The sequence below is a fragment of the Rhinolophus hipposideros genome (assembly GCF_964194185.1).
Source record: "Rhinolophus hipposideros genome assembly, chromosome: 13".
In the NCBI taxonomy this organism is placed as follows: domain Eukaryota; kingdom Metazoa; phylum Chordata; class Mammalia; order Chiroptera; family Rhinolophidae; genus Rhinolophus; species Rhinolophus hipposideros.
Genome location: NC_138059.1, coordinates 23,549,267 through 23,565,000, shown reverse-complemented (window position 1 = coordinate 23,565,000; position 15,734 = coordinate 23,549,267). Strand labels below are relative to the sequence as shown.

The window sequence follows — 15,734 nt, the reverse complement described above, 5'->3', positions numbered from 1 at the left end:
CAGTGGTAGAAAAGTCTATAGAGCAATGCCCATCCATTTTGAAAGTTGTAGAACAAATTTCTATTGTTTGTGAAAACACAGTGTGGTCAAGATCTAATTAAATTCATTCCGTGAAAAAGAAAGGAAGAATAAAAACAATTTTTTTTTTTTTTTTTTTTTTTTTAGAAAAAGGTAATAGAAAAAATAAACCAGAGGAACAAACACTTCAGGATTGTACAAGTATTGCAAACTCTGTTCTGTGTGGTAACCATTAATGATAGCAGTAGTCGCAGAAGAAATTATGTCAAGGAAAAATAGATTGGTTATCTCATATTCAAAACTGTGGAAATATTTAAAATGTGGATTAAAAAACATTTGGATGAGGTTTTTATGTTCCACTCTCCAAAGAGATCTAACAGGTGTTTCCTTAAACTTGTCTACGTGGGGTAAGAAGGGAGGAAGGATCATAATCTTGCCACACAAAAATAGCCTCTGATTTAGAGCAAATGTGGGAAATAGTTAAAAAATTGTTAAATCTAAGTGGAGGACATATGAGTGTTTGTTGTACTATTCTTTCAACTCTTCTGGATGTTTGAAATTTTCAAAATAAAAAGTTCAGTATCCATCCCCTCATCCCCAAACCGAGGCTGAGGCTTCTCCACTCCTCGGTCAAGTATACAAGGATCAAACAGAGATTCAGCACCTGCATCTCCTTTCCCTCCTGTCCCTCATTTCAAACAGCCTCTATCCAGTCCTGGGCACTAGGAGGGAATCCTGAAGAAGCAGATAGTGTTGCTACAAAAAGAAAATCTACGCTGAGTCCCCCTGCCCATAGTCGGTGGCAGACTGAACTCTTTGAATTGAGACCCTCTCTTCACTTGTTTATAGTTCACTAATTTATTTGACTCAATTTCTGAAAATACTTTGTTAGGAATTACACCGTATTTTTAAGTCCATGACAACCCAACCGGAAGTGTATGAAAACAAAACAAATAATAAAGGAAGTCAAAGACTATGATGATTTATTTTTTTCTAGGAAAAAATTATAGGATTGAATTTATCCTGGATAATGTTGCTTGGGTGGAATCCAGACCTTTCAGCCTACCGGCGCAGTCTGTCTCCAGCAGCAGTGGCAGCGCCAGTGGCAGCAGCGGCAGCAGCAGCGGCAGCAGCAGTGGCGGCAGCAGCAGCAGCAGCAGAGCAGCAGCTGTGGGCACAGCTGCCCGGATAACAACACTAATTAACTGTCTGATGGGAAGAGTGTTGCTCTTGGAAATATTTATGGCTGCAGTTTTGACTTTGAACGTAGATCTAGGTAGGCACAGTTCTATTTTCTTATATATAACGTACGTCTCCAGGTACTGAGCTCCTAGTAAATGCGTACTAAGTAAAGACAGTGCATAACACTTGTGCATGGCACCTCTGTGGACACAGAGACATGGTCTCGGCCATTAGGAAGTAATGGCTTCAGTGGTAGAGACAAGACAACCCTACAGGAAATGTTATTCACTTTATGTGGTGGCCTAGCAGAATGGGGGAATGAGAAGTCCACGTAATGCCAAGACTCTTCTTTAGTGACAAGGGGCAGAAGCTCAGCTCGCACTGCTTTAGGCAGTCAGGTAACTGAGAAGTTCAGAAGTAATGTGATTTCTGCCACAACGAGATCCAAGGACTCATTCAGAACCAGTGTCACTCCATCTCTTGGTTCCATTCTCCTTGGTAGTAGATTCCCTCCCAGGCAGACACCTCCAACCCTGATGGCAAAGGTGCCACTCGCATCTTCATGTTTACATTCTATCACCCAGCAGCTAAGGCCCAGCCCAGCTAAAGAGCAAACCTCTTTCCGAACACTTCCAGCAAAAGTCTTCAAGCTCTATCATGGACCTGGCTTGGGTCCCATGCCCATTCCTGAATTAATCACTGTGGCTACGAGGTGCTGTGTAATCGTGAGCCTGGCCTGGGTCACATGGAGTAAGGTACCGAGAATGATAGAAGTGTGGTTTCACAAAGAGAAATCAAAGTGCTACCGTGTTTCCCTAAAAATAAGACCTAGCCGGACCATCAGCTCTAATGTGTCTGTTGGGCAAAAATTAATATAAGACCCGGTCTTCTTTTACTATAAGACCCGGTCTTATAAGATGCTCCAAAAGATGTGTTAGGGCTGCTTGTCTGGCGAGATCTATATTTTCGGGGAAACACAGTAGTACCAGAAGCGAGAGTAATAAGAGGAAGAGGTCTCTGTGGGTCAGAAATATTGGAGACAACTGTTGATGTCACCCCATCAGCAGCACTTTACAGATGGGATTCTAAAAAATGAGTAGATGTGGAAATGGAGGGAAAGGTGCTCCAGAAGAGCAAAGAAAAGAGTGGGAGTGAAAAAAGACACCTTCAACTATACATGTTCAGCACAAAATTGCTCGTTATTCCCTTCCAAACTCACTTCTCCTGCAGCGCTGACTTAAAGCCAGGGCCATGCTTCTGACCTCTCAGGCTGAGACTTCTTAAGACTTCTCCCTTTCCTTCAACCTCCACACCCCTTCCGGTGCTCTGGGGCATCTATGTCCATCCATAATGTCTTCTATCAGTCCTCCTTTTTAGTTCTCATTTGACCTGTTACGATAGCCTCCTGGATTCCTTGCTTCCAAAGTCTACAATGCATTTCCTTCTCCTCTCCCGTGGTCCCCAGTTGTGCTTTGTTTATACCATTATCAAAGCCCTTGTACTTGTATTAAGCTCGGATATATTCAAATCTATCTTCCTCACTAAATTGTGAGCACTTAGAAGATAACACTGCATGTTTTATGTATTATAGATTCTAAAAATGTGGTGTAATTGATTTTAAATCTTAAATAGAGGATAAGTCCTTCCCTCAGATTTAGGGGGAAATATTGAGTAGGGACATTATAGGCAAATATAAAGAGCTTTGATTGGCAGATATTAATCACTTTACAATTAATCTAATGGGGACATGATGGAGAATTTCTGACAGAGTAATGAAATGAAAGCATCACGTAAGAAATACTGATACGATTTAGGAAGATGAAAACAGTTCTGGAGATTGGTTGCACAACAATGTGAACATACTTAATGCTACTGAACTTCCCAATTTAAAAAATGGTTAAAATTTTATGTTATGTACATTTCGCAATTAAAAGTAAAATTTAAAAAATCATCAGTATTGATCTACATAGCAACAATACAAATCTCCAGATATTAAAAAGATAATACATATTATAAGACACCAAATTATATATATATTTTTGTTTTGTTTTGTTTTATGTCAGACGGGTAGTCTGAATTATATTCTTATGTTTGAACAAAAATTAAAATTATAAAAAGGATTTAGGAAGAATTTGAGATTGGGTAATAATTCAGAAATAGACTGAAGTATTTCAAGTAGTAAAACCAAGACTAGATTTTAAATTTAAATATAAATAAACAGCATCTAGGGACACAACAAGGCTGGTTCTGAGAGTAGAACAAATGGTCAGCTGGGGCTTCAGGAACAGTGATCAAATAGGAAGGAATAATCCTTTCTTCCCTCCTATGGCAGAAACTAATTAGTAGCCAGTTGTCAGGGGAGAAGCATGGTCTGAAGAGACCCAGGCCTGGTCTCTAATAGCTGAATATGTCAGGGTAGGTTTGGAGCTGAGGGACAATATAACCAGCACACAAAGTATTGTATTTTTATGCCAGTTTTCTTGTCTCTAGAATTCTAATAAAAGTAACAGTTGCCTATTTTATAATAGTGTGACAGGTATTGCTTAAGTTCATTTCTTTCTTCTCAGAATATTAAAATGTAAGGTATAAATACTGTTTTGGCTGCTCACTCGTGGGCCATGAAAGAATTCACGAGACAGGTAGAAATAGAGAAGGAAGATTTATTAAAGTAAGAGAAGGGTCAGCTGGACAGAGTCTGCTGGAAACTACTGCCTCTAGTCTTTGTTTCTTCTCAAGTTTTATATTTTCTAATCAGGATGTAAATTGCTTTGGCCTGTAGTGGAGTTTTCTATTGAGTTGGCTTGGCTTTGTCAGGTGGGGAAGGAGAAGGTGCAGTTAAACTGGTTATCACAACTTTTGCATATGTTATGTAAATTTATTTATTTTTCTTTTTTATTTTAATTTATTAGTTTCAGGTGTACAAGACAAGGTAATACTTAGACGTTCATCATTTATATCCCTCACATTGTGAACCCTCCACCCCCCATCCACTATCCCTCCGACCTCGCACTGAGCCATCACATTATATATATAAAATTATAGTTGGCATTCATTATTGTTCAGCTTCTGGTGTACAGCGCCATGATCAGGCATCCACAGCATCCCTGAGGTGGTCTCCCAAATAGGACAATGTTATGTAAATTTAAATTGGAGCCAGGAGTGGATCCCAGTCAGCTGCAAAACCTCTCCCAAGTCACAGGGCCAGCACTGGGCCTAAGTAAATAGGAACCTTAAATCCAGTATGCATAGTAAATGTATGGGAAACAGTCATTAAGGTTTGCTGGAAAGGAGGCAAAGAGGAAAAAAAACTTTCTAAAAGTTCCAAGCTAAATTACACTTGTTAAATTGAATTATACCAGAGGTCCAAATCTCAAAATGGAAGATTTTGTGCCACCCTAACAATCCCCCAGTTTCATCAAATACTCTTTGTTTCCTCATTCAATATATTATTTTCTAATTATCTTCACTGACTTTCATCCTACTTGTTCCTGGAAACTTTGGGATTTTACACAATTCAGAAAATTCTATATGTCATTAGTAAATGATATTGTTCCTGGCATTTTCTAGGACATTTTTCTAGAAAAAAAAGTTAGTTCACAGCTTCTTCTTTGCTACTAAATTATCTATCATTCTTTAATTAAGATACAAGATGATTTAAACACCATTGTCTTAGTCCATTCAGCCTTCTGTTATATAACAATATAACACCACAGACTGGGTGGCTTATAAACAACAGAAATTATCCCTCACAATTCTGAAGGCAGGAAGTCTGAGATCAGGGTACCTGCAATGTCAGTTGAAGGCCTACTGCTGGGTCACAGACTTCTCACTATATCCTCACCTGGGAGAAGGGGGAGGGAGTGCTATGGGGCCTCTTTTATAAGGACACTAATCCCATGAGGGCTCCATCCTCATAACCTAAGCACCTCCCAAATATTCTACCTCCAAATACCATCATATTGGGCATTAAGATTTCAACATTTGAATTTTGGGAGGACACATTCAGACTATTGCAACCATTAATGAAATGAAATGCTGGTTTTTTAAAAAATATATAACTTTGCATTCTAAATTAATATTTCACTTTTAAGAGAGTCCCGAAGTTCTGCTAAATAAAATGACAAAAATTGAATGTGAAAAATACCATGTATAAACACTACCCTTCTCCCTCCACTGCTCCACAGAGTACATTATTGATTTTCACATTAAATTGGTAAACTTTGAAATACTAATTTTCACACATACTACTTTTGCCCTATTAACCATACTAGATAAGTTAAAATTAATAAAACGTATTTTAAGTCACACTCTATGTTACTACTACTTTAAAAATATATATTTGTATGTTTTTTGCTTTTCAGGAAGCAACTGAAGTGCTGCTCCGAAGAACAGGATGAAAACAAATATATAAGAACTGGTTATTTAGTAGCTATTTTGTTGCCCAACAAGAAAAAGTCTATAGCAAAAATGTATGCTAAAAATATTTTTATAATATATGAAATGTATTAATTAGCTTTAATTATAAAAAAAACAAATTTCTTCCAAATACAAATTTCTTTTGATTCCTCATATGTGTATGTACTTATTTCATTAAAAAAACCTTTAGATATTTTTTATTTAGAAGCAGATATGCCATCTCCAAGTTGCTATACCTGCAAATCATAGAATCCTTTAAATAGTAGAAAGAGCTTGTCTAGTTATGACGTACCCTCTTTAAATCAATCAGCGGGAAGTGTTTTAAATTTTTGTATGTATTGAGGGATCTGACTTCCTCTATCCATTCATGAGGCTCTGATATCCAATGATCTAAGCCATTCTAATTTCTAAGGATTTTGGGGAAATGAGATTGTTTTAGACCTTTTTCAGACTAAGTTGCTGTTTTTAAATCCACAGTAATCCCGGGAATTCAGGGTTGTCCTGGATTTCTGAGCCTGCCAAACACTGGACAGTCTGGAACAAACTTTTTGAACAAGCCCCAACTTTCTATGCTTACTCCTTCTTCCCACTCAAAACTGCCACTCAACCCCAGGCTAAAGCAGAAAAGACACTTAGTTTTGAAAAGATAAACTAGGGAATGCCAAAAAAGTCACAGCTTAATGTAGCTAAGTTAACCACAAGCTCTCACAACATAAAATTTGTACTTTTTACTCAGGAAATTCTAAAGGGCATGCTTAATTTGAAGGAAGCACTCCCAATAAAGGCATTGTAATCATGTTCAGAGCAAGTAGAGCGGTACTCACAAAAGTTACCTACTGGCAAGTGACACTCAGGAAGCATTTGAAACAGCTGAGGGAATTCAGTGACGTCCAGACATTTTTCTTCTGTATACCACTACCTAGTATATTTACCTCGTGTCATTGTTGATCTTGCTTAACAGAAAACTTATAAACAGATATCAAGTGGTGAATCTAAGCATCTTTGGATATATTTGGCATTTCATTTAATCAAACAAACATCTATTTAGCATTTACTAGATACTAGGCACTCTGGTGAGAAGACTATAAAGAGTAAGATGCCTTCTCTACCTTCCAAGAGTTTAGAGGGTAGCTGGGGAAGTAATAGTTGAAATAGGAAATACTGATATAATATGGTGTTGAGAGAGAGAGAGAGAGAGAGAGAGAGAGAGAGAGAGAGAGAGAGAGAGAGAGAGAAATGTAGGCTGCTAGAGGGGCATAGAAAAGGGGCACTTGGCTGAGGGTACGGGGCATCCTGTGAGGAAAGAGATGGATGAGGGACAGCTTCCAGAAGATGATGATGTCTGAGATGAATGTGGAGGAAGAAAGCATGAGAATTGCGAAGAAGTCCCAGCAGAAGGTGTGGTATCGAGCACGAAGGCTGACACACCACTAGACAGCGAGTTCTTCAAGGTAGGGGCTCTCCCTTACTCAGCATTTTTCCTGCCATCTAACAAAACGTCTGGTACTAGGAGATGCTGATTCACCGTTTAGTGGATGAATAAAGCACAGAGGGTAGGGAAATCACCAAGTGGTCTGATGTTACTGGTGCAGTAATATGACATGAGGAAAGGCAAGAGAAAGGCTGGAAGGGGAGGAGAGCAGTCTTCTGTGCCATGGTACCAAAGGGGCTTGGATTTATTCTGTAGGTCCCAGGGGTGCAGTTTTAACCATATGTTAAAACACAAATTTTGGCCAGCACTAATTATAAAGGGAGGTACCAAACAGAAATTTAAAACTTTCTAAGTAAGTAGTTTAAAAAGAGTAGATCAGAGGGGTTTCTGAAGAGCAATCCTTTGAGATGGCTATGCTGGGAGGACCCCCCACACAAAGGGGAGAGAGTGAAGGTACTAGATCCCAATGCCCAGTCAACAGAAAAGGACTTGAATTAGCCCCCACGGAAAGCTTAGCAGGTTTGGGGCATGCAATTAATTGGTGTTAGAGTCCTAACTGCCCAATCAGAGAGCAGGTGGCTGAAGCAGCCTGTGGCAGCCAAGCCTAGGGCTGCAGTTTAAGAAGTAATGGCATCCCCTAGTTTGCAGGGGAAAGAATGTACAAGTGTGTCCCTCACACTGGATGTGGGCTCTGTGTGTGTGTGTGTGACAGAGACAGAGGAGTGGGAGAGAGAGTTCCCTAGCAAAGGAAGTCTGAGGTCTTATCCTCAGACCTCAGGAGGGATGCCTAGAAGCGAAGTAGATTGCAGGCAAAGGAAACTTTGAGGGGGTCACTGAAAGCCTAAGGGCTACAGGTAAAGTTCTAGCAAACAGCTAGAATAGAAATAGTCTCAATTTTAAGAGGTCCCTGACAACGAGGTCTGTGAAAAACACATGAAAAGTCCCTTCCTGGGAAACATCTTTCATGTCCAGAGAGCACTGATACTTGACTAGACCACACCACCAGTTAGTTAATTGAGGACTTTCATAGTTCTCTCTGTTCCTACCTTGGAGGGATGAGAAACTCTACTAGGAAAATGGGGAGGAGGACAGACACCCAACACACCCCCATTCCATGATAAGAAACTTAAAACTTGGGTTTTCTAATGCAAATCCAGTTTATTTTCCATTTCCTGATACTTCCTTTCTGTTAGACAACTAAATTCCACAAACTGCAGTTACAGCAACTAGAACAAATTCCTACATTTGGGTTCTGGAAGAGATGCAAAAATCTTCACATCAGAACACTGAAAGCCACAGAATTGCCCATCACCATCTATAATTTTCCTTACCTCAAGTTTTAATTCAATCCATTCAAAAATTTTTTTTGTCAAAAATTTTGTTTTTTTTTTCTTTTTTTTAGTTTCAGGTACTAAAGAAGTTGTATAATATAAATCATTTGAGAGTAAAAGGATTTTCTAAAATTTTGCTTCTTAGCCACATATTTGTGAAAAAGTTCCTGATTTAGCTTCTTTAGTTTTCTGGCTCTCTGCTTTTATAAAATTTTCTAGAGTTATTATAGTACATACCCATAATTGTTTATGCCAGATGAATTACAATTTTAACTACTACTTTTTAAGATGCCTGAATTGTTAGGAATCCATGGGCAATAGAGCTTCACATAGCCTTCATTCACAAACTGGCTGCTTTTTTTTAAAAAAAAAAAATCATCTTTCTCTGAATAATGCTTTCTTAGAAATTCATGTCTAGATTTTTAAAATCACTTTTTAATATAAAGTGGTTATAAAAATACTTTGGGTGTCAATACTGTTCTATCCAGGATCTGAAAAATTCGTAAAGTAAATATAATGTTTCCATTTTGGTCAATGTCAGGGACACAGAAAAAGGAAGTAATGTTTTCCTCTATTTCTGACAAGTAAAACGTTTGTATCTTGTACTACTGACTCTACTCTTTTCAAAGTTCTATCACCTGCTCATCATTGCAATGACTTTCTTTTTCAAGAGATTAGAAAAATTTTATTCATCATCACAAATTGGATTACATATTACAAATTCTGATCAAAACTGATAATATTAAAGTGTTTTTAGTAGTACTACAAACTATCATATGTACTTGAAGATAAAACCTAGTAGTAAACTGGTAAGCATACACGAAAATTTACTGTTTAAAACAACACTTTGTTTAGAAAATTCACATCATATTTTTCTGAGTATGAAGTGAAAGGGACACACACATAGCTACGTATCATTCTCATTTAACAAACACATTAAATATTCCCCATGCTTTGAATGAGTCATGAGAAGGCTACAAAATCTTGTGATATTTTTAGTGATGCAGGAGACAGTATAATTGCTTTATAGAACAAAATATAGTGCTCCATCTACTTTTACCTCTTCTCTATTTTATCCCAGAGTGCTATCTAAACAACTAGTACTAACTTGCTTGCGAGTAGTAGTGGTAACAATAAAATAAGATACAGATTTACCACATGCTTACTAAGTGTCAGATACTATGCTGAGTGTTCTATGTGGATTCTTTCCTTACGATAACACAATGAACTTATTATCCCTTTTTCCAAATGAGTAAACTTGAAACCTAAAGAGATTAAATAAAATGCCCCAGTTCAGAGTTTCTAACGGTAAATCTGGGATTCAAACCCAATCTAACTCCAGAGCCCAAGCTCCAACTTTTTATTGCCTCCCACTTTCCTCAAGCATGGAAAAGTTGTTTCATCATGAAGAGAGCTTTTAGTAAAACATGTATATCCACATTCCTATTCAAATGCTAGGTTTATACTTTATCACCTCGATGACCTCTGGCAAGTTCATAGTTTCTCTTATTCTCAGTTCCTTCACCTGTAAAATGTGGGAAGTACCTACCATGCAGTGTGGTATTTGAGGACCCATGTAGCATATACCCAGCACCTTACACAGTGCCTAACAGGTAGGTGGCAGGCTCTCAGTAAATGGCAGCCACTCCCACTATTTTTATGACCATAAGATTGCCCATGTTACATCAGTCACTGGCCCAATAAACCACTGAACTTCTTATTGCACCAGAACAATGCCTAGCGTATAACAAACACTATGTGAGTGTTAATTATTAGAGAAGACTATTTTCCAGCTTCTCTTGCGGTGAGGAGTGACTAACTTCTGTGCAGTGAGTTACGGGAAAAAACAAACAAAAAACAACAACAGAAAAGATACTCTTGAGGCATATTCTAGGAACTTTCCTTAAGAGATGGCTATCGTGCACCCCTTTGCCCTTTCTTCAGCCTTTCCTGTTTTTCTGCTGCATGGAGCAAGATGCTTCCTTGGACCGGGGATGGTGTAGAGAGCTCGGCTGAAAGAAATTTGGGTCTCTGACAACGTCGTGTACCGTACCAGCCCTTGCTCTTTCAGTGTTACTTGGTGGGGATCCTAATCCTAATTGATAATTCTCCCACTTTCATCAGATGCCTGAGCTGGCAAAATTATTCCTTCCTATAGCTGGAGGTGGGCAGGGACAATGCCAGGGTAAGAAAAGAGTTTAAAAGACCACATCCTTTGAAGTTATTACCTGTATCCTCCAAAACAGAAATGTTTAAACATTGACCTGAATCCGTTATGTATCTGGTTCGGGAAATCTGTGTGAAACAGTTGGAATGTCACACTTCCATGCTCATCATCGGGCATTTTCAGCCTCCTCAGTCTGGTACCAGCTGGCAAGAAAAGTCCAGTCTCCAGTGAAAGAAACATTAAGATGCATTCCCCAACTTCACCTTCCCAGAACGTAGTTGCAGACACACTGTGTAAGACCAAAAAAGAAAGGGGCCTACCCTGTAGGGGTTACAGTAGGTATTTACGGCAGTCAGAGCAACTACAAACCTCTGGCCACCTTATTTGCAGGCCCTAATACACTATTCTAGTTACTATGATCAGACGATTCTAAAATTGGAAAGCTCCTTATGAGAACATGTTCTTCCATTAAATCTGTTTACCCATGACATGCTGGGTTATGTGTTCTTTTGACTTCTTTAACATGCTTAGCACACACTGTGCCCGTGGCAAGTGTTGAATAAATTGTCTAAATAAACAAATAGACAGCATGATGAAACTTTTCCTCTACTAGATTTCTGAGATAAAGAAATCCTTCCAAAATATTACAGAATTGCACTTTATCCTGATTTACTGACTTAACATTTCAAATAACAGTGTACTATGTAATTCACACCCAGTTATAGACCAACTAGTAATGGTTGCTATGGTAATGGGCTCAGTGCCTATAAACAGAAAAAATGATTCCTTTTGGGCAAGGTATTTATGAGTGTGTATGGCTACATAGCAAGAGTATTTTCCTTTGGTTGTTATCTAGAGTAATTTATGTATTTATGCAGATGATCCTTTATACATACAAGTTCTCCCTAGGAAGAGAGAAAATGACATATTTTTATGCTGAAAATTTCTAGTATGATTATAACATCGATTTAATTCTCACTTAGAAAGGATTTAATTTCAAATAAAAACACAGCAAGAAGTATATATTTCATGAGGAGGAGGTGAGTTAATTCTCACTGTATGAAATGCACAGTGTACACAAACACCTTTAACAAGAATTGCTGGTATCTCTGATATTTTAAAGGGCCAGAGGTGATCAGAGGGGGGTCCAGGAGCAGCAGTTCGAAATGATGAGTTTAAAAACCAACAATGAAGACATGTATCCTCCCAAATAAGTTTGAATTGATGGACAATGGCAAATCTCTATTTCGAACAGGACTGTTTCCAGGAAGAAATCTGTGATTTAAAAAACATTTATATTAATCATACAGCAAAGGACCAAACTGATTTAGAGGGAGGAAAAAAAAATGCAAAATTCTACTTAGGACATCGTAATGATAATCCCAGTGTGCTAAAATGATGGACACACAGAAGAATGGATGAAACTTGACAACAAATACTGTTGAGAAAAATATCTCACGAGTAGTGAGAAAAAGCATGGAGAGGGAGGGGTAGGGTTGTATGTGCTTTCCTTCTAACATCTGCTTTTTCCCCTATGTCTTTAAAGCAAAGGGGGAGGGAGGCAAAAGAGGTGGTGGACGTACTCAGAGTGTAGCTTCAAAGCTTGGTGTTCCCTCCTCTTTTCCCTTTTATAATGTGTTACTAACAAATTATGTCTATTTCTGATTGCTGATGAGAGAAAATTCACCTGTTTTCCATGGAAGCACTAGTCCCAGTTGTAGCTAAAAGAAGATTCTGGACTTGAAGGTGATAAACTTGCACAGCTGAAAGCTTTCAGTGATTCTATTGCTTTGTTTCCAAGATATTTCCACATGCATTATGCCACTTACTCTGTAAAATAAATCCCTAAGGCCAGATTATTAACCAAAGTTTGCAGATGAGAAAACTGAGACTCAGATTTGTTCAAGGTAAAAACCACAATGGCCACCATGCTGGAGCTGAATGGATCAGGCTTCCATTGCTGGTTCAGTGTTGTTTTATTTTATTTTTAAGTTTTCAACACACATACAAGATAGATTGTGTCATAAGCTATTGTTTTATACTTGTTGTATGACTCTCAACACACTTATCCTTAGAAATAATAAATGGCCTTAGATTGCCGGACCTGCTCACGTCATCTACTTAACTCATAACATAGCTGAAATATATTAGAGCTCTAATAACAATGTGGATATTAGCCAAAAGGTATGACATTGCTGGACCTCAGGACTGGAACATAGAAGTGAGGGTTTACTCCTTTTTTCATTTGAATTCATTTCTAGTAAAAGACACATTCCTCCATTCCTATCCAGACCTCTTCCAAAGGGACTTGGTTAACTAAATTGTTCTAAACTTGGGTCTTCCTGTATTTAGCAATAAAATTTACTACTAATTAAAGACATGTTGTAGTAATAATGATGATGAAAAATATTTAAATGCTTTATGGAAAGTTAATTTTCTTTTAATAGAAAAGAAATAAAAAAGTTGCTTCAGAATTTTTGGTATCTCCATTAAACAATTGACCCTAACTATTAAATGGTGATTATGAATATTAAAAAGAAATAACTTTCCAGAATATTAAAATACATTATATTGAAAGCAAGCAAAATTCTCTGGAATTAAAAAGATCAATAAAGCAAGCTACTAAAATTATCATCAGATACTCCTTTGTTTTCAAATGTATCTGTTCAAAACTGTCACTCAATGAGCTGCAAGGCTTTGTTTTGCTTGATCAAGAAAGAAATATGACTTTATGATCTGTATTCAACTGTGAACAGCTGCTCATTAATAAAAAGCCTTTAATGTCCTTTAATGTCAGAACAGCAGGTCTAAAATTGTGGCTGAGATAAAAACCCTCCCTTAAGTGAAAAGCCAGCGAACTGGGTTGGGGGAGATCTGGAAGCACTAGGCTGTGTTTGCAAGGTCTGCCCTACCTCCAGGGAAGGGATGGGAGGTCAGTTGACAGGATAGTTAGTACTCAGACCCAGCTGGAGAACTCAGAACAAGGAGGCCTATAAGGGCTTTGAACTGGGAAAGTGAGTGGTGGGTTGGAAGCTGATAGAATGAATAAATCGAGAATGAATAAATCCAGCTGGCAGTTGGGGATTGGGTAGAGGCAAGTCAGATTCCTTAAAGTGGGCAACAGTCTTCACACATTGCAGGCAGAATCAACTATACTCCTTGAGGTAGAGGAGACCCAGAAAGAACCTTTTCATATATTAAGTTCTATCCCTTATGCTCCTCCCACTTGACATTTGGTAGTCCCCCACCCTCACCCCACCAAGCCTTGGGAAGAGGTTTGCAAATTGCAGAGGACAACTACCCAAGAGGTGGTCCCCAAGCAATATCCCATATTATTGGCGCCTATGATCCCCCAATTAGGGGATTACTACTCAACAACTAGATAAAGATGATTTTAAAATACAGTGGTACCTCGGTTTTCGAACGTAATCCATTCCGGAAGTCCGTTGGAGTTCTGACATGTTCGAAAACCGAGGCGCAGGGTCCCCATAGAAAGTAATGTAAAATGGACCCGTTCCAGACCTTTAAAATCAACCCCTAAAACTACAAATTTAGCATGAATTTTACTATCTAATGATACCATAGATCCATAAAATTTACAGCGTTCATAAACTGAAATGTTCCTCAATGGAGACGTTCGAAAACCAAGGTACCTCTGTATTCTTTTATGGGTATTTTAAAAGTAAACTTTAAGTGTACCATCTTTAGCATGCGTTCTCTTTGTTTTGATACTGTGATGGGAAACAAGTTGTTTCTGGTAAAGTATATATTTTGTTTTATTTCACTTCGAGTTGGCACATTAAATAAACTGAAGAATAATAAAAAAAAACTGTATCGTAGAGGTATAATAAATAATTTGAAGCAAAGATACACGTCTCGAAGGAAACACATGTTTAATGTTAGGATGCAGGCTACTTTGTATCATTGGATTCATTTTGGAAATTCATTTTGAATATTTGCAATTTAGGCAGTTGAAGAGATTCAAGTTAATGTGTTGAAGGGGCTGCAGACGGTTTAGTGGACTCAGGAAGGTGTAGTGACTGGGAATGATGATGAAGTACTGTAATGTGAGGTAGTATTAGTAGAAGAGGTGGTAACAGCTCTTACCTGTGACTGTTTGCTCGGTGCCAGGCTCTGCCCTAAGCGCTTAGCAAGCATCAGCCATCCCGTGAAGTAGGAACTATTATTATGGCCATTTTGCTGATAAGGAAACTGAAGTTTAGAGATAAAATAACTTATCCAAAGCTATGCAGAACCATTGCAGACCGAGAGTCATACACATTCCCTTTTTTCCCCCCCTCTCTTGGGGATAAACAAGCTAAATTATTAATAGAAATGGTACAGACTGAAGCGGGATAAGGATGCGGGTTCTAGAAAGTTAAATGGGTCGGTGGGTGCTATTCAGGGTGACAGAACAAAGGTAGTTTAAAAAAAAAAAGTAGAAAAGGAAAAAGGCTGGTTGGGGAACATTGGGAAGAACTGCTTTTAGTCTGTGACCATAAAAACGTTTACTTCCCTCCACGGTTGCTTTGCCAACAGCGGAGCAGATAAGTTTTCTGAGGGCTCCTAGCTCACAATACCGAAGGACCCTAGTCTTTTAATAGCACATAAGGATAAAAAAGAAGAAAAAGAATCAGGCTTCAAAGAGAACCATAGAAAACAAGAACACCTTAGTTTGGGAGACCGGCGAGCCCAGGCTGCAGGCTGAGAACAAATGCAGGGACACGGTGAAGTGCCACTTTGTAACTTCCCGTTAAAGCAAATTCAATACAAAATTAATTGGAAGAGGCTAAGTCCTAAATTAAACTCTGTGTTTCGCACTCCCTAGGAGGCAGAATGATTGACACTGGCCTACCCACATTGCAATCATCCCGAGACAGCGGGGGCTCCGTCATTTTTTGCAATCGAAACACTGCTTTCCCTTGGTCCTAGGTGGTAGGGGGTTCTGTGGGTGGAGCGTTAAGTGGCATGGTCGGAGCGAAGGCACTCGTTACAGAAAGCAGGGCCACGCGGAACCAACCCACATGCTCCCCGACCGAACAGTCCCTACAGCCCGCAACAGTCACAAAACACCTACCCGACACCAAGCCTCCGCGGCAGGCAGCCGCGCCGGCCGCTGCTCGCCCCGCCCCCCAGCCCTCATTGGCTCTCAGCCCGTACGCCAGACCCGAAGTCTCTCGCCTATTGG

General features: G+C 38.9%; 1 protein-coding gene and 1 long non-coding RNA gene across 4 annotated transcripts in view; one reads left to right on the top strand and one right to left on the bottom strand.

The window, feature by feature from the left end:
- The window catches only part of PKHD1L1 (PKHD1 like 1), a 148,437-nt gene extending 146,995 nt beyond the window's left edge, over window positions 1-1,442 (top strand). The window contains exon 77 of the mRNA XM_081071037.1: window positions 1,016-1,442. Within this exon, the coding sequence (XP_080927163.1) occupies window positions 1,016-1,344 (329 nt within the window). The 3' untranslated portion in view covers window positions 1,345-1,442. The remainder of the gene's footprint in view (window positions 1-1,015) is intronic.
- Window positions 1-15,734, bottom strand: part of LOC308506966 — a 39,793-nt gene that overhangs the window by 23,533 nt on the left and 526 nt on the right. Inside the window, exon 2 of one of the 3 annotated variants that reach the window (XR_013994801.1) lies at window positions 14,654-14,746. This is a non-coding gene — a long non-coding RNA (uncharacterized lncRNA). Of the gene's footprint in view, window positions 1-14,653; window positions 14,759-15,623; window positions 15,681-15,734 lie in introns of those variants that run through there. The other 2 variants (XR_013994802.1, XR_013994803.1) reach the window with 2 other exon arrangements.